This window comes from Gossypium hirsutum, chromosome D04 (genome assembly GCF_007990345.1).
Source record: "Gossypium hirsutum isolate 1008001.06 chromosome D04, Gossypium_hirsutum_v2.1, whole genome shotgun sequence".
In the NCBI taxonomy this organism is placed as follows: Eukaryota; Viridiplantae; Streptophyta; class Magnoliopsida; order Malvales; family Malvaceae; genus Gossypium; species Gossypium hirsutum.
This window is the reverse complement of record NC_053440.1, coordinates 2,870,140-2,891,480: the sequence shown is the minus strand read 5'-3', so window position 1 is coordinate 2,891,480 and position 21,341 is coordinate 2,870,140. Positions and strand designations below refer to the sequence as shown.

The 21,341-nt window shown below is 33.6% G+C and overlaps 2 protein-coding genes across 3 annotated transcripts; one reads left to right on the top strand and one right to left on the bottom strand.

The window, feature by feature from the left end:
• Positions 1-1,889: 1,889 nt before the first annotated feature.
• On the bottom strand, positions 1,890-5,422 carry LOC121216228 (SUN domain-containing protein 2). Its single transcript, XM_041091653.1, has 2 exons — positions 4,157-5,422; positions 1,890-2,474 (listed from the first exon to the last, which is right to left on the bottom strand). Exons 1-2 carry the CDS (start codon positions 5,246-5,248, stop codon positions 2,175-2,177), a joined length of 1,392 nt encoding a protein of 463 aa, XP_040947587.1. The 5' UTR covers positions 5,249-5,422; the 3' UTR covers positions 1,890-2,174.
• Positions 5,423-9,953: 4,531 nt separating this feature from the next.
• LOC107927519 (histone-lysine N-methyltransferase, H3 lysine-9 specific SUVH1) lies at positions 9,954-12,884 on the top strand. Of its 2 annotated transcripts, none has more exons than XM_016858607.2 (2): positions 9,954-10,149; positions 10,421-12,884. In XM_016858607.2, exon 2 carries the CDS (start codon positions 10,513-10,515, stop codon positions 12,505-12,507), a length of 1,995 nt encoding a protein of 664 aa, XP_016714096.2. In that variant the 5' UTR covers positions 9,954-10,149; positions 10,421-10,512; the 3' UTR covers positions 12,508-12,884. The 2 variants fall into 2 exon arrangements, with proteins under 2 accessions (XP_016714096.2, XP_040947586.1); XM_041091652.1 differs by having other exon boundaries at positions 10,397-12,884.
• The last annotated feature ends 8,457 nt before the right edge of the window (positions 12,885-21,341 follow it).

Below are 21,341 nucleotides of genomic sequence, written 5' to 3'. Positions count from 1 at the left end.
AATGTATTAATGATATTGAGATTGTATTGATGTTTATGATTGTTTCGATTGTAGATACCAAATATGATAGTGCAAAGTTTGAATAACCTATCAATAAGTTGTCATATAGAACTTAAATCTAATGAAGAATTCATAAGAGAAAATAAATGAAATAAACATGAGACAATGATTGTTAATATTGAATGGTTACATATGAAATTATAAATTATATGTTTAATTTGGATATGTATTGTTTTCATAGTATGTTAGCACCATTGAGCTCTTTTGCTCAGCGTGCGGATTTGTTTATTTCTGTGTGCAGCTGACCACATGCACGCGTGAGTAGAAAACAAAAAAATATATAAAACAATTTAAAAGAGGTTTTTTAACTACAAGAGTACAATGTAGTTTGATTAATTCACTTCCACTAGTAAAGCAAGTTGAAATCTTCACATACAATTTTAATCAAATATCAAGTTTTTAAGCATATTTAAGTAATGAAAATAATGTGTTGGAATGTTCGTTGATTGGGGAGTTCACCGGCTATAAAGAGACTTCAGCATACGCTGAAAATTTATCATACCCAACTTGTCTTCTTTATGGAGACAAAACTTAATTCAAACCGGATGGAAAAAGTGTGTAAGAGATGTAGCTTCCGTAATGGTATTGATGTGTCAACTAATGGTACAATAGGAGGTCTTAGCCTTGGATGGGATACAGGGAGCACAATAGCTCTTAGAATTTGTTTGAAAAATCATATAGATGTGGAGATTTAGGATGATGAAAATAGTATGAAGTGGCGGCTGACTAGATTTTACAGTTCCCCTTATGTGCACTTTAAAGAAGAGTCTTGGAATCTTCTAAAACCTTTGGGGCGAGATCAAGATCTTGGTTGGTCTGCGGAGATTTCAATAAGATATTATATTCGTTCGGGAAGAAAGGAGGGTTGCCACAAGATGAAGGAGGAATGGGGGATTTTCAAACCACCTTGGTTGAGTTTCAATTAGATCGTGGAGTAGCTAACTCGGCTTGTGGCTACTTTTTCCTAATTTTTCTCTTAGACATCTGCTGCATTCCTTCTCCTATCATTGTCCCTTATTTTTAATCACTGATCAAGAAGAGTAGAGACTTACAAATCGTAGATTCCGATTTGAGACATGGTGTACTTTGGAATATTCCTGTAAATCGAAATTTCGTCATTTGTAGGATAGTAGTTATGGTAACGCCCCAACTCGTCTTACACTTCTATGTGCAGGTTTGCAAAGTTGGGAATATTGATTAAAGAAGCAAAAGAATGGTGTATTGAGGGAGCTTCATCGGCGAATTGCTCACTTAAAAAATGAAGAAAGAAATGATGAGACCCTTGGGGAGCTGAGTAATACTAAATTGCACCTTAATATAGAGATTGAAAAAGAAGAATTATATTGGGAGCAACAGGAAAGGGCAAACTGGCCTAAAATGAGTGACCGGAACACGACTTTTTTTAACAGATTTGCTTCTCAAAGGTGACACACAAATCATATCAGGGGCTACACAAGTGATGGACAGCTTATATCAGGTAATAAAGAAATAGCAAATGTTGCAAAGGAGTAATTTTTTTCAATTTTTTTTTTTAAAAAGGAGTTGGTGATCTATATTTGATGCATTATGAGTAGAGTTTTTCAACTCCACGAGCAAGAGCAAGAAGATGACAATTATTGTTAAAAACTATTATTTATTTTTATTTATCAAAAGTGTTTACCAATTTTCAAAAAATAGAAAATGAAAATTATTTTGTAAAATGAAAATAGAAAATAAATAAAAAATCCGGGCTATCAACTAACCAAGTCATTTAATTAAAAAAATGTGGTCTTGATTTGTGAACAGAATAGACTCATTCATGCCTAAATGAATATAGTTGACAAGAAAAATTAATCAAGAAAGAGTAGTCTTGAATTCCAGAAACGATCAGTGGAAGTCTATCAGACAAAACACTCTGGTTCTGGTTCATTTTCGCTCATTGTTCTTAGTTCAAGTAGTGCCTATCTGGAAAATTACGAGTACATTCACACTCATTTGCTACGCAAAGAATAGGAGAAGGGAATCTGTATCTAGTGAGTCCAATAACTTACATACTATTTAACTAAATACAGAGACACAATAACAATTACACAAATAATGCAGATAGCAAATGCATGACCGGATGTACCTCAAGGCTACATTTTTACCATTGAAACAGAGTCAGGCTCTTGACCGTGCACCCTCAATCGATAAATACAGGTATGTGAAGTGCTTCCATGGTTGGAAGAGAAATCTAGCCTAACTGTGTTCACAATGCCAACACCACCCGCATCTGATACATCGAAGGTCTGAGCACTGCTCTTCTCAAGGTCGTACATGAATTCTGCTAAAACAAACATCTTATTGGGGTCAATTGGTAAATCAAGATCACGACCTTGCATCCAACCAGAGACACGGCAGTCCTTGGGTGCACTGGATCTATCATATGCCACATTCTGTTCATAGTGCAACAACAACAGATTTAGCACTTAAAAAATGTTGATAGGTAGCTGAAACAAAACGAGCACTCTCCTTAAGTCCTAAATCAGCCCTTGGTTTATTTTCAATGCTACTACAACTCTTCATTTTCTCAGTGTATATGCTTTTAACATTTGAGTCAGACGCATATCTAAACATAAATATGAGAATATGATCCTTCAAGTACTCTACAAATACATGAAAAACTTTAAAATTTTAAACATAATTGTGTAGGAAACATATTCATACCCGACACATACACCCATGTCCAAGTTAATATAGTTTATTTTTGTTGGCCATAATTTAAATGAAAAATGAAGCCAACAGAATAAAGATAAAAAGGAACTGCCTTTCATTTCAATCGTAAAATGCCGCAGCTTAGCAAGAGAAAAATATATGTTTTTATTGCACAAAAAGTATATGGTAGACGTTTGTAGAACTCGGAAACAGGGAAAGAAAAATGGCATAGTTGTTTCCTCTGGTGCTCCACCAGAATGAGGCAAGTTAGATCATACATGAGATGGGAAAAGAATTTCATATACTCATTCCTCTAAGCTATATTGCTCAGATTTAGGTGCAAGTATTGGATACAAATGTGTCCAACATGGATATGTTCATTTTTTTCTAACTTTTTCATACATTTGGAGGGTTCTTAGAGTATTGTATCCCCTCACCTATGTCTAAATATGTCTCGTACACAGGTATTTCAAACAAAATGAAAAGTGGCACCTACATGGTCTTCAGGGTGTGCTCGGTTGAATAGAAAAGTCGAAAGAAAATGTTAAATTCTACCATAGTCCTATTACTTATGAAAGTTGTGATTTAGTCACACCTACATGGTCTTCAGGGTGTGCTTGGTTGAATAGAAAAGTGGAAAGAAAATGTTAAATTCTACCAATAGTCCCATTACTTATGAAAGTTGTGATTTAGTCATTGTACTTTAAATTCATCATTTTTACTCCCTATACTTTTCAAATTTTAAAATTTCAATTCTCACCAAACGATAACTATTAAATTAAGTTCTACCATTTTCCAAAATCTGATGCAACAAACATATTATCATATATGTAATGTCATGTCAGCTTGTTATTTCCAAATATTGCTCACTAAAAATCCAATTAATAGATTAATGACCGCCATTTATGTCAAGACTAAAATTTCAAAATTCAAAAAGTACAATAACTAAAATCGATCAAATTAAAGTATAGAGACTAAATTCACAATTTTTGCAAAAGTACAAGGACTAATAGCATAATTTAACCAGAAAGAAAATAATTTTTGAGTGTGCTTGATAGAAAAGAATAATGAAAGTTAAGATGACAATTTTCTATCCCAATGCATAAAAACCAATCTTTTCAAGTTGAAAAGATAAGAGAGAAAATGAGGGAAAGGTGTTTACATTTGTCCTTCACTTTTTTTCATCTTATTTTTCAACTCTATCAAATAATGATAGAAATAAAATTACTTTTTCTTTCAATTTTTCCATCTGACCTACACAGCACTTCTATGAAAAAAAAAATTATTTTCTATCCTTTTATTTTTCTACACTTTCAATTTTTTTTCCACCCTACCAACCAAAACCTAAAAGCAAGACAAATGCATAAGTTGAACTAACAAAATAAAAACCTTTACAACAATGTAAGCGAAACTAAAAGGTTACCTTGGCAACATGTTCCAAAGTAATAGCCTCAGGGATAATAGCCGTACGCAGCTTGATCTGAACAAACCCGCTACTTCCTTTTAACGGAAAACACTGTCCTGGTTCCCCAAAACTAGGCTTCAACATCTTGTCTGCATCGGGATGAACCATATTTTGACTACCTTTTGAAAACCAGTTGCTTCCCTTTCCAGCAAGAAAGGGCTCGGAATGCCTGACAACCTTTCCTCCACCCGAAAACAGCGCATAATCGGCCCTGGCAAGCCCATCTGAGGCATGCATCTCAATCTCATTCTTGACAATCTCTCTTGCATAGGCTCCTATATCACTCAAACTCACTGCCGTTTCAATCTTACCATTTCCACCCTTCTCTTTAAACATTTGTTCATACATATTCTCAAATTCTTCCTTGGTCAACAAATTCGCGCTCTTCAATTCACGCAAGGACTTATCCAATCCCTCGCTCTTTTCTTCCAATATTTTCAATGAATTCCCCAATGCCACACTTTGATCGTCTATTCTCTCATTCAATTCCCTCCTTAACCCACCAATTTCATTTTCAAGTTTCCGATCAACAACCTCTACCTGAACCTGTATCATTTTAGCAGTAGTTTTCAAAAAGTTCTCAACCTCAGCAACTCTACCTTCAAATTCGGTTAGGCTGACCTCTGTCCCAGCCCTACTAACCTCCCCCGATTTCAAAGCCAATCTCCTAATAATCTGAACTAACCCAGCCAAAACAAGTAAAAGCACTAAATTCTTAATAAAAATACTAACCACAGTCTGCCACCGGGGTTTCTCCGTCTTGTTGACCACTCCCTTCCGTGTCCGCCGCAGCGGAACGTTTGAGTTTTGAGCCACAGTGACTTTTCTGGCTTGCCCAAAGTCCTTCAACGCCTCGCCCCGGACCGAATGGTGGCTCAGATCTCTGCTGTTAGCGGCGCCGGTAGCTTTATCTTCGCCAACATTAACTCCATTAGGGTTAGGTTCGGCGGGCAATGATTCGAAGTTCGATTTATTTTCGGCAAGGAGGACAGGCCGGCGACGAGCGGACACGGCAGGGTTGGCGCTAATGGAGAGCGTAGATGCGGACATTGCAGTTGGGAATCAAAGCAGGCTCTAAGGAATGGAGTGGGCTGGTAATATAAGTACGGTCTTAAAATTGGCGAATAAGGAAATTTTAACCGTACCGAGAAAGAGCGCTTCTAGGTTTTCAAATTATTTTGGATTGATGGGCCCGCCCACTTATATATATTTAAAAGTAAATAAATGATCTCTGCGATGGAGTGAACTTTATCATCGCCATGGAGCATCCATCAAGCCAATTGCTGAGGGTGGCCTTTATCTAATCCAATTCTTCCACTTATTTGATCTCAAGAAGATGATGACAGGGGTCCATAATTGCCTCCTTGTTCACCAATTATCCATAGAGAATATGAAACGCAGGTATATGATCTATTTTTCGGGGTTCGCTTCTAAATTCTTGATCAAAAGTTTGTGTGATGTCACGAATACATTTCTAAACTATGATATTAGCAACAAAAACCTGTTAAAAAATAAAATACAGTGACAAAATAGGGGTTGTATAGAATTATTTGTCTTTTTATTTGACATTTATTGCACAAATAGAATCCGTATAGAATTATTCTTTTCTATTTGATATTTATTAGAATAAGGTTAAATGTAGTCGAAATTCCTCTGTCCGTGAGTTTTTCTCCCGAAAGATTTTCTCGTAAAATCTGTGTGTTCTTAGCGATCGCGTTCAGTTTTTTTAATAATTTTATGAGGATAAGATTTTCTATATATTCAGAATCCCTTTGGAGGAAAAAGACAATTAGATGATTTCTTCGAAGTGTCCTTCAATTACGAGCGAGTCCCTTTGGTGTATTACATTTTTGGTATTATTGATCACTTTTTCTGTAAAGTAGTGGCTTGAAGAATTTCAGGGAAAGCTAGAAAACAATCACATTCTCGTCTTGGTCAATGGCGTTAAGAGTGAATTCTAGTGGGAAAGGGACTCTATTTTGAAATATTAAGGAGTTCAAAATTCTATGAGTTGGAGAAAATATATGTTAGTTATCTTAAGAAGTTAAAATTTAAATCTCAGCTTGTATGGATAAGTGGTTGACAATATGTATGATTCTAAGCCAAATTGATAATAAGATGCATCATATGAATTAATGTATTGGGCTAGGCTCAAAAAATACAATTTGTTCTAAGAAAATATAGTCATGGATGTAGATGAGATTAAGAAGAGGTGGAGGGATGAGAATGAAGTTGCTACTACTACTCATGTTTCTAGTGATGAGGGTGTAGGACCAGGTTCTTATATGGATGATAAGTTTGCTTTTTTTTTTTTATCAGTTGGTCTCCCAATAAAGACCTGTGGGGAACAATGATTTTGTTTAGCATGAAACTATCACGGCTTGGATAACCTGTGGACAATTTTAGTACTTGTCGAAACCAATAAACCCAATTTTGCGTTGATTGGAGGAGATACGGGTGGCTCTTCAATTCGAAGCTTGTTTTTGTGTTGATTGGATTGGTAGGAGTGGAGGGTTCGCGTTCCTCTGAAATTCTTATGCTAAAGTTTTGGTAACAACCACATTGATTTTATTATTGAATCATTTGGATTAGCCAAATGGAGACTTTAACAATAAATTGAGAGGATCTAAGAACGTATTTTGGATTGTAACCTCTTCCAAATTCCCTTGACCCATTATGGCTTTATGTGGGAAAAAGACAGAGCTACAAGTTTGCTTGTTTTGGAACTCCTTGATCGTGGGCTCAACTTTTCCCATGTCACAAGTTATACAATTTAATCCTCGAATCATTTGGTTGAAAACCATTATGCATTATAATTAATATATTTATTCATTAGTAGTTATAAAGAATTATAATTTCTTAAACGTATTTAATTGACTGAGTGTAATTGTATCATAATTTCCTATGTCGTGTTTAGTATTACAAACAAATATAAATTGTAATTACAGAGTTACGTAATTTATATTTTTTAAAATAATATTAATTATTATTAAGTATCAGTATGATAAAAAAAATTCTAAATGAGTAACAAAAATTAAAATAAAATAATCATATGTAATATATTAGTCCAAGAAAATAGTCAATAATACGATTACTAATAAGTATAACAAGAAAAATGAACATCGTATGCAATTTTATCTAATTGCTCTAGCATTCCATATTTGTTGGGATATTAGTTCTTTAACATTATCATATACTTCTTATCATCATTCGAATTTGAATTTATATCATTAATATTATCAAAATCTTCTTTTTTTTCATATATTTTTCAAAATATGGATCATCTCAATTCCACCTATTAATGAAGTTAAGAAACATGCAATATGCTAGTACTATTCAACCATTTTTTTTATATATACTAAGGTGATGTTAATATGAGAAATCTTTTTTTTGAAACAACAAATATCCTTTGAATCACATTTTAAAACTTTGAATGTCTCAAATTAAAGAGTTCACGAGTCGTCTCTAGTTCTTATGTCTGGCTCCATTCTCTCAAATGGTATTGTATCCCACGATATGATGCAAGAAAATCTTTTGTATTTGAATAACTAACATTTACCACATAATATTTGAGTTCATAATGCAAACAATCTGTAGCTTTGATTATAAAAACTCATATAAAATTAATTTAGAAAAGAACTTATGCTAGATTATAACTTTTTTTATAATATGTAAATAAGGTTAAAAAATATAAAATTTATAATATATAACCTTTATAAAAATGGTTTTATAAAATGTCTAATAACTTTCATAGCACTTCTCATAAATGATATAATTCTTTTTCATAACTTTAGAAAGTTATTTTTTGAACATTTTTTATGAATAAATATATTAATTATAATACATACCATCGACACGTAAATAAATTATGTTCATACTTTTTATAAATAAGTATATTATAGTACTTTTATAACACGTAAATTATTTTTATAATATACTTTTTGACCATAAGTTTAGAATCTTTTTAGGATTTATACTATAACTTTAGAATTGTTTTTGCTATAATCACCTCAAACATTCATACATGTTCATACTTATAATATAATTTTAATAATTTAAACTTGTATAATTTTTTAAAAGTTAAATAATGTATGAGTGTTTAGAACGTCATAGAGTAATCGAATTTAAGTGTAATTACTCATGTAATTACTCCAATTCTCACCCTCCAAAAAATTTGAAAAGTGTAATTGAGGTGTTTCAATTACACCCAATTCAATGGCACTCACCAATTACAATAGTTAATTTAATTGAACACCCTACCCTTATGTAATTACAAGTAATTACACCCAAATTCAATTATTAGATGACTTCCGAGAACTACCATAATATATTTCAATTAAATTAATGCAAATTTTGAATAAATCATATAATATAATTCAGTTAATACATAACATTTAAAATTATGCATCACATAGGTAAGAAGTTTAATTAATAATTATTTTTAGCAATACTTATTATTATAATCTTTTAAGAGTTAAAAAAAAAATAGTGAGTGATTTTTTCAAGAGTAAATTATAAATGTATTTTAATTGGTTTATTTTATTATACAATACTTAGGATTAATTATAATCTTTCTTTATATCTTTAAATAAAAAGATAAACACGTTTTAGTATGTCTATACTAATAACAATATGTATTTTAATTTCATAAGTGTGCTAAAATTAAATTTTAGTTTTTTAGTGTTTTTACTATTAAATCGATAAATCAAATAAAATGATACTAAATTCAATCCGCCATTTAATAATATAGTATTTTTTGTCATAAGATAATATTATTTGGGATAATGTAACTTTTGAGCCTTTGAATTTGACAAGTAGGTCAACAATAGTTTTTGAATTATTTTTTGATCCACTTTTATTCTTGAATTTGAAAATTGTTATTTATTTAATCCTATTCTGTTAACGAGCGTAAAAAAAAAGGGGACAATGTAACTTTTTGCCCCTAAATTTGATAAGTATGTCCACATTGACCCCTGAGCTTGACAATTAAGTCCTTTCTTATCTTTGAACTTGAAAAATTTAAAAGTTTAATGATGTGACACTTTGAGATTGTGCCACATCATCACTTGAAAAATAAAATTGTTTTAGATGATTATGCGATACAATTATAGAGTGTCATATTCAGTATTTTAATAAAATAATCGATGGTTGAACAGGTAAAACCATCAATTCTCAATTTAACCAGTTCAAGCGGTTCGACTGTCGGATCAACAATAATTAAAAATTCATAAAAATCTAAAAAATTTAAAAATATAAAATCGATTCAACCTATTCAATATCGATTTTTGTCTTGATTTTCGATTCTTACCAATTTTAAGTAGTTTCCGAGTCAATCAGTTCAACTCTTTTGTTCATATCGTTATATTGATTATTTCTCGATCCCTTTGGTTTGGTCCTCTTCCAATAACATTGGTCATATAATCAAATCTTGACAAAATTCAAATTCAATGACTAATGCAGATTTAGTTGTCAAATTCAAGCACCAAAGTGAATAAAAAAAATACAAATGTTAAAATGAACATTTTTTTCATAGTCATTAATAAAATGAACTTAAATGAATAACACTTTTCAAATTCAATGATCAAAATCATTAAAAAAAAGTTTACGTTATTTCATCTTATTTCTATCAAGAGAAAAAAAAATACACAATCTTTTTAAAAGTAATAAAAATTCTAAATATAATCATTTTAACATCATTTAGATTCTCATAATTAATTCTAAGTTTTAACCCTAATTTAACAAAATTATTGGAGTAACAGTGCGTCGCATTCCTGAGCAAAACACTCCGAAGTCCCCAACAGAATACCAGAAAAGGAAGGTTTTTCTTTGTCAAAATAAAAAAAAAAGTTATTTTCTTTTTTTAAATTTAAAAAAGTGTTCTTCCAACGAAGCTTTCCTTCTCTCTTAAAGTTAATCTGCCTCTCTTCATTCCCTTGGACTTTTTCCAACTGGTAATTTTCTATTTTGTTTTTGCTCTTTTATAATATAAAATGATTTCTTCTCGTACAACCTTATATCTCTTCCATTGTCTCTATTTTCAATTGTATGTTCTTGTTAATGGTTATTTCTACTATTTGTGATATTGATTTCTGTATTACAGAAACAAGGTATACTCTTGGTTTTGATTTTGAAGGGGAAAAAAAGACCCTTGTTTTGTTTAAAAAGCTTGATATATAATGTAGTTTTAATCTCACACAGGACATTGATTTTGTGCATAAACAGGTCAAGGATGGGGAAAACTGAAACGGGTATGTTTGGTTTTTGAGGAAAAAAGAAAGATAAGATAGGTTGGAAGGAGTGATTGAATATTTGAAATGGAAGGAGGGTTAAGTGGAAACACTGTTGTGCCAAATTCAAATGATAAATCCACAGTTTTGGATGTAAAACCGTTACGTATGTTGATTCCCCAATTCCCGGACACCTCTGAGGGTCCTCCTTTTGTTTGTGTTCCTCCGAATGGTCCTTTCCCATCTGGGTTTTCGCCCTTTTTCCCATTTAGTGGACCACAAGGATCTCAATCTACACCTGACCTTAACCAGAATGGCCTCATTTCAACCATTTTGCCGATTCGGTCATTTAGGGTGGAAAATGCATCTCCAATGGATGCTGCACATGGCACTCACAAGCAAAAATCGGTTGCATCAAGTTCTGTTAAGAAGAAGGCAAAGGTGGACAAAGGTTCTAAGTTATCGTTCACTACTCCTATTAATTTCGATCCTGGAATTAGTTTATCCGAACGAGATGATGGTAACATGGAATTGGTTGAAAATGTGCTTTCGAGGTTTGATGCTCTTAGGAGAAAGCTTAGCCAAATGGAAGATGCGGTGGAATTGCATTCTGGGATCATTAAGCGATCGGATTTGAAAGCTGGCAACATGATGATGAGTAAAGGGGTGCGGACTAACATGAAAAAGAGGATTGGGGCTGTTCCTGGTGTTGAAATTGGGGACATTTTCTTCTTCCGGATGGAGTTGTGTTTGGTGGGATTGCATGCTCAGTCTATGGCTGGAATTGACTATATCAAGGGTGAGTTAGAGGGAGAGTTAGTGGCTTTAAGCATTGTTTCGTCTGGAGGGTATGATAATGATGCTGAAGATCCTGATATTTTGATATATAGTGGTCAAGGTGGGAATGCTGGTAGAGATAAAGAAGCATCTGATCAGAAGCTTGAGAGGGGCAATCTCGCTTTGAAGAAGAGCTTGCACCGAGGCAATGAAGTAAGAGTGATTCGGGGTTTCAAGGATGCTATCTTTCAAGCGTCCAAGGTCTATGTATATGATGGGCTTTACAAGATCCAAGAGTCGTGGATGGAGAAGGGAAAATCAGGTTGCAATACGTTCAAGTATAAATTGGTTAGGATCCCTGGCCAAACTGGTGCTTTTGCAACTTGGAAATCAATTCTCAAGTGGAAAGAAGGTGTGTCTTCCAGGGTCGGAATTATTCTTCCTGACCTCACTTCAGGTGCAGAAAGCACGCCTGTTGCACTTGTAAATGAGGTTGATGATGAAAAGGGACCTGCTTGCTTCACATATTTAGCTACTGCCAAGTATTTGAAATCATTCGACTTAGTGCAAACTACTTTAGGCTGCAATTGTCATGATGCATGCCGACCGGGAAATTCTAACTGCTCTTGTATTAAAAAAAATGGAGGTGATTTCCCTTACATTGCCAATGGTGTTCTAGCATGTCGGAAACCCTTGATATATGAATGTGGTCCTTCATGTCCATGCATTCGGAACTGCAAAAATAGAGTTTCACAGGGTGGCTTGAAATTTCACTTGGAAGTTTTTAAGACAAGTGATAGGGGTTGGGGTCTGCGGTCATGGGACTCTATTCGTGCCGGAGCATTTATTTGTGAATATGCTGGTGAAGTTTTTGACAGTGATAAGGCAAGGCAGGATGATGGAGATGGTGAAATTAATGAATACATTTTTTATACAAACAGACTCTATGAGCCCTTCAAGTGGAATTATGAACCTGAGTCAGTAGGAGAGGCAAGTTCAGACGCCACCGAAGATTATGATATTCCATCTCCTCTGACCATAAGTGCAAAGAACAATGGAAATGTAGCTCGATTTATGAATCATAGTTGCACTCCAAATGTTTTCTGGCAGCCAATTGTATACGAGCATAATAATGGAGCTTATCTCCATATCTGTTTCTTTGCAAAGAAACGCATACCTCCTATGACCGAGTTGACATATGATTATGGTACTCCATGCCAAAATGAGACTGAAGGTGACAACACAACTTCTGGAAGAAAGGTATGCTTATGTGGATCACCGAAATGCCGGGGTTTTTTTTATTGAGGTTTAGGTTGCATTCGGCGAAAGATGTCTGGAGTCTCGCTCATCTTTTGTGATTATCTATACATGCAGTTCATCTCTACTTCTTTATAGCTTGTTTTAGGGATGCAGATTATAGTTTTCCTGTGGCTGCCATTACATGCAGAAGAACTGACAACATATAGAAACCATGTATAGGAACGTTATCTTACTTCTTTTGTATTAAAAAAAAAAAAGGTTTATGTTTCAAGTAGTTAGGATATGCCAAAGTACATGGTATTTAACTTCATTATTCTTGTTAAGAATCAGCCAACCCCAATTAATATTTTGGGACCAAGACTTGTTGGTTCGGTTCGGTTCGGTTCGACTATCCTTGTCAATTATGAATTTTGGTTAGTTTACTATTGGTTGTTTCAAGTTTCATTGCTCTTAGTAGTAAATATTATGCCATATCTAAAGTATGATTTCATTGTATGCATTTGACGTTCATATCAAAGATGGTTTTGTGGAGATATAAAGCTTTCGTCTTCATTCATGTCTTTTCATGTGTTGTATTTCATTGTTATAATGTCTTTAAAGTGATTTTGTATTTTTAAGTCATAACGGTGGAAAAGCTACAATGCTTGGCGCCCTAATGATCTCATTGTATATGCATTTCACATTCACCCCAAAGATGCTTTTCAAAGGTAATATGGTGCTTAGATTTTTCATTTTTCTTAAAGCAATTTATATTGAGATATAAATATTAGAATATGATTCTCTAAGTACATAAAAATATTAAAATTAAATATTCTTGTTTCGAATATATATACTTGTATTTAATATTGGCGTGGTGATAAATTTAATTTCTACTTTGTGTCACTTTGGCTATAATTTTTTTCTATCATTTTGACTTTCAACCTTTAAATTTTAATCAAATTATCTTTTTAGATTATAAAATGAATTAATATGTTAAAATTTTAATGGGATTCACATGATAGCTTGTGTGGTAATTCATACAAGTTATCGTATTAATGTAGTTAAAATTGCCTTGTGACTCATTCCTTCGATCAAAGGTTCTCTCGATATCAATCTATCACTCCATATAGATAGCTTTATCATCTAATTTTGGTTGTTTGAAAGTCAAAGTGATCTAAAGAAAATTAATAAAGATCAAAATGGTAAAAACTATAAATGTTAAAAATTAGATTTGAGAGAATAGATTTAAGACAGAGATATTTTAATTTGAGATATTTAAAATTTCAAGATGTGGTTGAAAGGGCATTTGTTAATCTAAAAAAAAAGTTGCCTTATATTAACAAAGTAAGGTTGGATCCCACTAGCATATTGCATACTTTATAGCTTCATTTGTAGGTGGAATTTGAATGATCTATATTTTAAGAGTACATAAAAGAAAAAAAAATCTTAGTCATTTTAATATTACAAATTCAAATTTCGATTCAAATTATGAAGAAACTGAGCATTGACCAACATGTATATATATTAAATCTTAGGGGAATAAATCAATAAATTTAGAACAATTAGATAAAACGGCATATGATATCTAATTTTCTTGTTATTTTTATTTGTAATTGTATTGTTAACTACTTTCTGGACTAGTATAAAACACATGATGATTTGATTTTAGTTTTGTTATTGTATTGTTAACTACTTTCTTTGGCTAATATAAAATATGTGATGATTTTATTTTAATTTCGTTATTTAAGTATTATTGATAATTTTTATAGTAATTATGTTTTTTTAAATTCAAATTATGTAACCATGTAGTCATAATTTGTATTGCCAAATACGATATAGAGCATTATGATATAAATACATTTTGTCAACCAAATACATCTAAAAAAATTAAAATTCTTATAAGGATATTAGAAATTACACTTTGACCGAATTCATATTGTGTATATATGATTCATGATAGAGAAGACATGTAAACTATTATGTGATTAAATTGAAAATGAGCTCTAGGGTCGAAACGAATATGAATGAGTTGATAAAATCCAAAAATAAATTTGAATGATAAGTTAAATGGTGTATTGAGGTTGAATGAACATGGGATTAAATGACATACTGTCAAAGACAAATGTGTAATTCATGTATGGCTTAAAGATAAGTATTTGGCAAATAACTTGAATTAGTGAACTCTTTTACTATGTTGAATGGATTGACTTTACCAATTGTTATATGTATGCTCACATGTGTATATGTCAATAGAATTGCTTGGCATTATAGGACATAATTTGGATGGTTATTTTGCTTATATGTATTGTGAGAAATTATTAATGTTTATTTTATCTTAAATCGTAAAAGTATCACTGAGCTTTATCATTCAGCGTACGATTTTTTTTATTCCATGCATAGGTATCAGTGATCCTTGAAGCCTCAAAAAGTGAAGGCAACATCTGAACCGTCGTTTTTGACTCAACTAAGTTTGTATAGCTAATTTCATTTTGGCAAAATGACATGTACCTAGGATTATCTTGTTCAATGTTGAAAATGGTCAAAATGGTTGTACATGAGTTGTGAATATATGGAATGATTTTTTTCATGCATAGAAATGGTACTAATGGTTTGGAAATTGTAAATTGAACATGTCTTGATTATGTTGGAAGATCAACTGGCGTCTTTAAGGCCATCTATTGTTGACTTATTTTAGCTTGGGAATGTATGAATTTGGGAGTTAGTGGATTCTCGAGAATGTCGCGACATCAGCCTTTCTCGTCACGACGACCTTATTTGAGGTCACGACATCAAATCTATTTTATTTCGAAAACTTTACAATTTGGGCCTTAGGTTGTGAAGTTAGCATACTGTCTCTAATGTCGTGACACTAAACTCTAGAAGTTGTGACACCAGCTTGGGAAGTTTTGAAAATGTTATAGTTTAGTCCTAGTTCGACCCCGAGATGGTATTAAGCTTTTGTAAGCTTGTATATGGGCCAAAAATGACTATAAATAATTTTTTTACATGTAATACATGAAAATTAATGACTAATGATGAAATTTGTATTTAATTGGTCGTAGTTTCTTCGAAACGAATGTGACATTATGTAGCTTGGACCTGACGAATGGGTCAGGTATGGGGTGTTATAAATATTATACTTTTAAGAGCATTTACTCAAATACTTGGTGTGCTATTGCTTTCTTGTGGCTTTTTTGTTCGGTTTGAGTTCTTTTGTCTTTTGAAAGCTTGCTTCCACTTTATTTCAATGTCTTAGAGAATTTTTTTTTATGAATTCTCGTTTTTTAGACTAAGGCTGACTTAAGCGGATTTGAAGTAAAGAAATTGCTTAAGGTCGTGCGATTTGTCAAATTAAAGTTTTAGTCTTGTAATAGTTTGTATCTGAGCTAAAGTTTGAAGTCGTTGGTTGAGATGACGAAAGGAGTAGACGAGTAAATTTAACTTAGTGAGACTCGTGGAAAGGGAAAAAAATTACTAGATCGAGGGTTTAAAAATTTAAGTGGTCAATCTAGAGGAATCCATGGGTGGTGCGAAGGAAAACCTCGAGGTAGTTGAGGGACGGACCGATGAGTTAGACTCGATGAAAGAGCAACTAAGGGAATATGTGGCAGATGCTCTCAGTTCCAATTTGGATGCGATGAGAGGGGCCTTCAATATCGTTATGGATAATCCAAGACGTTGGCTAAGTGGAATGATACTCTCAAAGCTATGATCGTGGCTTTGAAGGAGGAAACTGAAGCTATGATGTCGAGAATTGAGGAGCTTGAGGAAGAGCTCGCTGTGTGCTAAGCTTCTATTTGGAAAAGGGATGTTTGTTTCGATTCTAAAGAAGCATAAAATGGGTGTCCCCAAGCCGAAAGGGTTTAAGGGGATGACGTCTGTGAATGATGTGGACAATTTTCCCTAGGGGATAAAGCAGTACTTCGGTGCAATGGCATTGAGGGATGATTCGACTAAGGTAAACAATGCTGCAATTTATTTTCCTGATGTCGCTTTCTTCTAATGGCGTCGTAGGTCCACAGATGAGAAACGTGATGAGACTGCAATTGAGACTTGAGAAAAGTTCCAAAAAGAATTGAAGAATCAGTTTTATCCATAGTATGTCGAGGAGACTGAAGTTATGTAACAACCCGATTTTCAATGGTAACGGAACAGTGGTTTGGGACCACAAATTTTTGTCGTATTGACTCGTAAATATTTTTTATATAATATTTATAGAGTCATTAGAGTCGTATTAAAATTTGGTTCGGAAATATTAACATTTAGATAGTTAATTAAATAAAAAGGATTAATTTGTAAAAGGTGCAAAGTTTAGCAATTATAGCATTTAGTTGATTAAATAGCTTGAAAGTTAATTGAAGAAGGACTTAAATGGTAATTAGCCCTAAATAAACCAGTTGGACGGTTAAACAAGTGAAAATGATAAAATAAGGTGATTATTAATGACAAATTTGTAATTTAAATGAGATTAAAACAAAATTAAGTAAAAAGAAATAGGTTTCTTCTTCATTTCTACATTTCCATAGCCAAAATTCATAGTTTCTTAAGCTACGAGAATCAGCCAAGCAAATTTTTTTGCATATGAGTGAATTTCTTTCCCGTTTCTTGTAATTTTTATGTTTTTGAGATCGATGCAACTAGGTCCAACTAGCCCGTACCTTTTTTTATTCTGTTAAAAGTTTTGAAGTTTCCATTGATGAGTATTGAATTTTTTTATGAATACCATGTATTTGGAGTTCTGATTATGTTATTTAATGAATTTGTAAAGTGATTTTTGTTAGATTTTGATTTTAGGATTAAATTGTGAAAATGTTAGAATTTTAGGGTTTGATAATGAATTAAATGTTCATAGGGACTTTTTAAGGGCCTAGTATGTTTGGATAGAATTTTAATTTGAGAAAAATGGTTAATTTGATGAATTTCGAGTTAGAGGACTAAATTGTAAAAGTTTAAGGTAATAAATTCAAAAAATAAAAGGGTATTAATTATAAAATAGATGTAAATATGAAATGTATGCTAATAATTGAGGAAATCTTACACTTTAGATCAAGATCCCAGAGATACTCGTGGAAAAGGAAAAATAACGGAATAGTCCCTGAACTTCTGCAACTACTACAATTTAGTCCAGGTAAGTTCATACGATTTAGAATTTAATATCTATAAGAAATTTTGAGTAGAATAACATGGTACATATTTATTAATTGTTGATAATGAATGATTATTTGAAATATACTGTTGAACTTTTAATTCTCAGTTTGGATTGAACACGAGATAGAGTACAATCGTGATTTGGTATGTTACGGAATTAGAGTGAATATGGTATTGGAGGGATATATATACATATTACTTGAGTAAACCGAGGTTCAACATTTGTTGTGAGCTCTCATGTTATACTCTCTGTTTAGTGTGTTTTGGAGGGATTGACTCGTGTGAACATCTGATGTGTTTTGGAGGGATTGGCACATGTGAGCATTTGGTGTGTTTTGGAGAGATTGGCTCGTGTGAGCATCTGGTGTGTTTTGGAGGGATTGGCTCGTGTGAGCATCTGGTGTGTTTTGGAGGGATTGACTTGTGTGAGCATCTAGTGTGTTTTTCTTGATTTGACGATGTACTATTATCCGTAAAACGTTTGGCAGATTGAAATTCTCGGTAAGGTAACTTGTTGAGTAATTTTGATGAAATCTCTATATACATTGAGCATTGAATTGATCATTTATGATTTACCAATTGGGGTTGTGGATGACGGTAAGATTTATCGTTTTAGTACGTCGAACTTACTAAGCTTCATTAAGCTTAGTAGTTTTAATATTTGATTTTGTAGACACTTGGAAGGTTGGACGACTGAATCCATACTCAAGTCACACTATCCAACTTAATTCGGTAGTTTTTGGAACGTTTATTTCAGATTATATTGCATGTAGTAAGTTTGAATGTTGATATTTATGTTTTGGTTATGTAAAAAGTTAAGTATGAACTTGGTTGTGTAAGTTGTTTGGATGTCACCTTTTTGGTACTTTTGATATCTTAAAAATATATATTAAGTGGTTATGTGATACATGTTAAGATGACCAAATTAGCATGCTGTGAAATAATTGTAGTATAGTTATGATATGGTATTGAATCTAGAATGGTATGGTTGGAAATGAATTAGTTGATGAATGGTTAAGAATGCATATGTTTAGGTATGTTTAATGTATATGTTTGAGGTGCCTATATGGCATATTGGTTGTATGGAATATTAGCCTATTGTATGGGTCATTTTATGCAGGTTTTAAGCATGTTTTAAAGCTTTGGCTATGTGTGTAAATGTACTTAGGCTTATGCTTGAGAAGGGTGAAAGGAATGGCTTGATTTTAGCCATTTTCTTGTCCACACGGCCTAAGACACGGGCGTGTGTCTCAGCCATGTTCCCATGTAGGTTTTGAAGGATTGCAATTCAGACAGTTACACGGCCTAGCACACGGCCTAACACACGGGCGTGTGAGGTTATTTTGAGAGTTATACGGCTTGGCATACGGGCGTATGGCTTGGTCGTGTGACCCAAGTTAGAGAGTTACATAGGCTGAGACACAGCTGTGTGTTCTTATTTTGATTGTTACACGGCCTGAGACATGGGCGTGTGTCTCAGCCGTGTGAGTCACACGGCCTGATCACACGGCAGTGTGACCTCTTTAGTCTAAATTTTTCAACTTTTTCTTAAACTTTCCAAATAATTTTGATTTAGTCCTGAACTATTTCTATAGTTTTTTTAGGGCCTCGAGGGCTCGATTAAGGGATATTATGAATGTATTAGAATGAAATTATATTATGTTTGATTTGTGTATGAATTGAATGGTTTACTGTTCTATTTGTTCAGTAATGCTCTGTCACCCTGTTTTGGCGACAGATACGGGTTAGGGGTGTTACAGGCTAAGTAGCATTGGCTTTTGCAATAAAGCACTATTCTAGGAATTACGCCGATAGGGCATCACTGAACTTATCATAGCCATGGATGAGGCATTCTCTGAGTTTAGGGGAAAATTTTTGAATAGTTTTGAGTCATCCAAGCCCAAATTCAAACCCAAGGGCAATGGTGGAAGAGACAAAGACATACCCAAGGTCAATGGTAAGACCCAAACTATTCAGAGAGCTAAGCCCGATAAGTTGTGAGAAAAGAAGAAAAATGGGCCAATGAAATGTTTCTTTTGTGACGACCCACATGTAGTGAGGGACTATCCAAAAAAATCTGTGTTTTATTCGTCAAATAGATGATGAACTAGACAAAGCATCGATAAAGTTTGGTTCGATCGAAGCCAAGAAAGGTCGTAAAAGAAAGGGGCTAATGCTTGTAGACATCACTGTGGTAAGCAGAAAATTGAATGCCTTCGTTGACAAAAATGCTTTGGATTTGCTCATGTTCAAAGAAACTGTTTGGAGATTGGGTCTTAAGGTTGAGAAAGAAATGGAATGGATTAAGATCATGAATTCCAAAAGGGTTCCAACAATGGGTGTTGTGAAAGGAGTTATGCTTGAACTTGGTAGTTGGATCGGCAAGAAAACAATTGAGGTAATACCACTTGAGGATTACGATTTTGTGGTTGGTTTAAAATTCCTTGACCGAATTAATGCACTTTTGTCCCCTTTTTTTTATTACATGTGCATTTAGGATACGCGACACCAAGTGTGGTATCGATTAAACATGAGATAAGTGCAAAAGCCAAGGTATTGTCCGCAATGCAGTTTGCTAAAGGGGTGTGCTGAGATGAAGTTTCTTACTTAGAAACTTTAAAGGTCAATGAGTCTCATAAGCCCACTAATGAGATCCTAAAATTGGTGATTCAATTGTTATAGTCTTTTCAAGATGTGATGCTTGCTAAGCTGCCTTAGAAGTTACCTTCTAAGAGGGTGGAGGATCACAAATGCCCAATGTTGAATTGCCAGTCAATTCCCCATGTTGAATGTCACCACCAAAATTGAAGAGTTGTGAAACAATTGAAGGAGCTCTTAGATGTTGGGTTCACTAGACCATCTAAAGCCCTATATGGTGCACCGACTTTGTTTTAAAGATGTGATGCTTGCCGAGCTGCCTAAGAAGTTACCTTCTAAGAGGGTGGTGGATCACAAATGCCCAATGTTGAATTGCCAGTCAATTCCCCATGTTGAATGTCACCACCAAAATTGAAGAATTGTGAAACAATTGAAGGAGCTCTTAGATGCTGGGTTCACTAGACCATCTAAAGCCCTATATGGTGCACCGACTTTGTTTTAAAAAAAAACACGATGGGTCCTTGAGATTGTACATCAATTATCGAGAATTGAACAAAATCACTATGAAGAACAGGTACCCAATTCCACTTATTATAGATTTGTTTGATCAACTTAGTAGTGTAAGGTAATTTACCAAGTTGGATTTGCAGTCGAGGCACCATCAAGTCAAAATAGTCAAAAAGTTTGAGCCAAAGATAACTTATATGACATGTTATGGCTTGTATGAATTCCTTGTTATGCCCTTCGAACTAACTAATACTCTAGTGACATTTTTCACCCTGATGAATAAGGTACTTTAGTCTTCCTTAAATCATTTTGTGGTTGTTTATCTTGACGACATTGTGATGTATAACAAGTCACTTCAAGAGTATATGGGCATTTGAAGAAAGTGTTCCAAACCTTGCAAAAGAATAAGCTTTATGTCAAGGACGAGAAATGCTCATTTGTTTAGCGTGAGGTTCCGTTCTTAGGCCACATTAAGGGAGATGACAAAATCTGGATGGATGGGAGCAAAATTCGGACTATTATTGATTGGGAGCCACCAACCAAGGTAACAGAGTTGCGATCTTTCCTTGGGTTAGTGAATTATTACTGACACTTCATTGAAGGCTACTTCAGAATTACCGCATCCTTGATAGATTTATTGAAGAAAG

Excerpts from the sequence above, each read along its gene's own strand:
- LOC107927519 (XM_016858607.2), top strand. The coding sequence starts at position 10,513 with ATGGAAGGAGGGTTAAGTGGAAACACTGTTGTGCCAAATTCAAATGAT.
- LOC121216228 (XM_041091653.1), bottom strand. The coding sequence starts at position 5,248 with ATGTCCGCATCTACGCTCTCCATTAGCGCCAACCCTGCCGTGTCCGCT. Across the intron at positions 2,475-4,156 it reads CTTTGGAACATGTTGCCAAG|AATGTGGCATATGATAGATC; the intron begins GTAACCTTTTAG and ends CACTATGAACAG.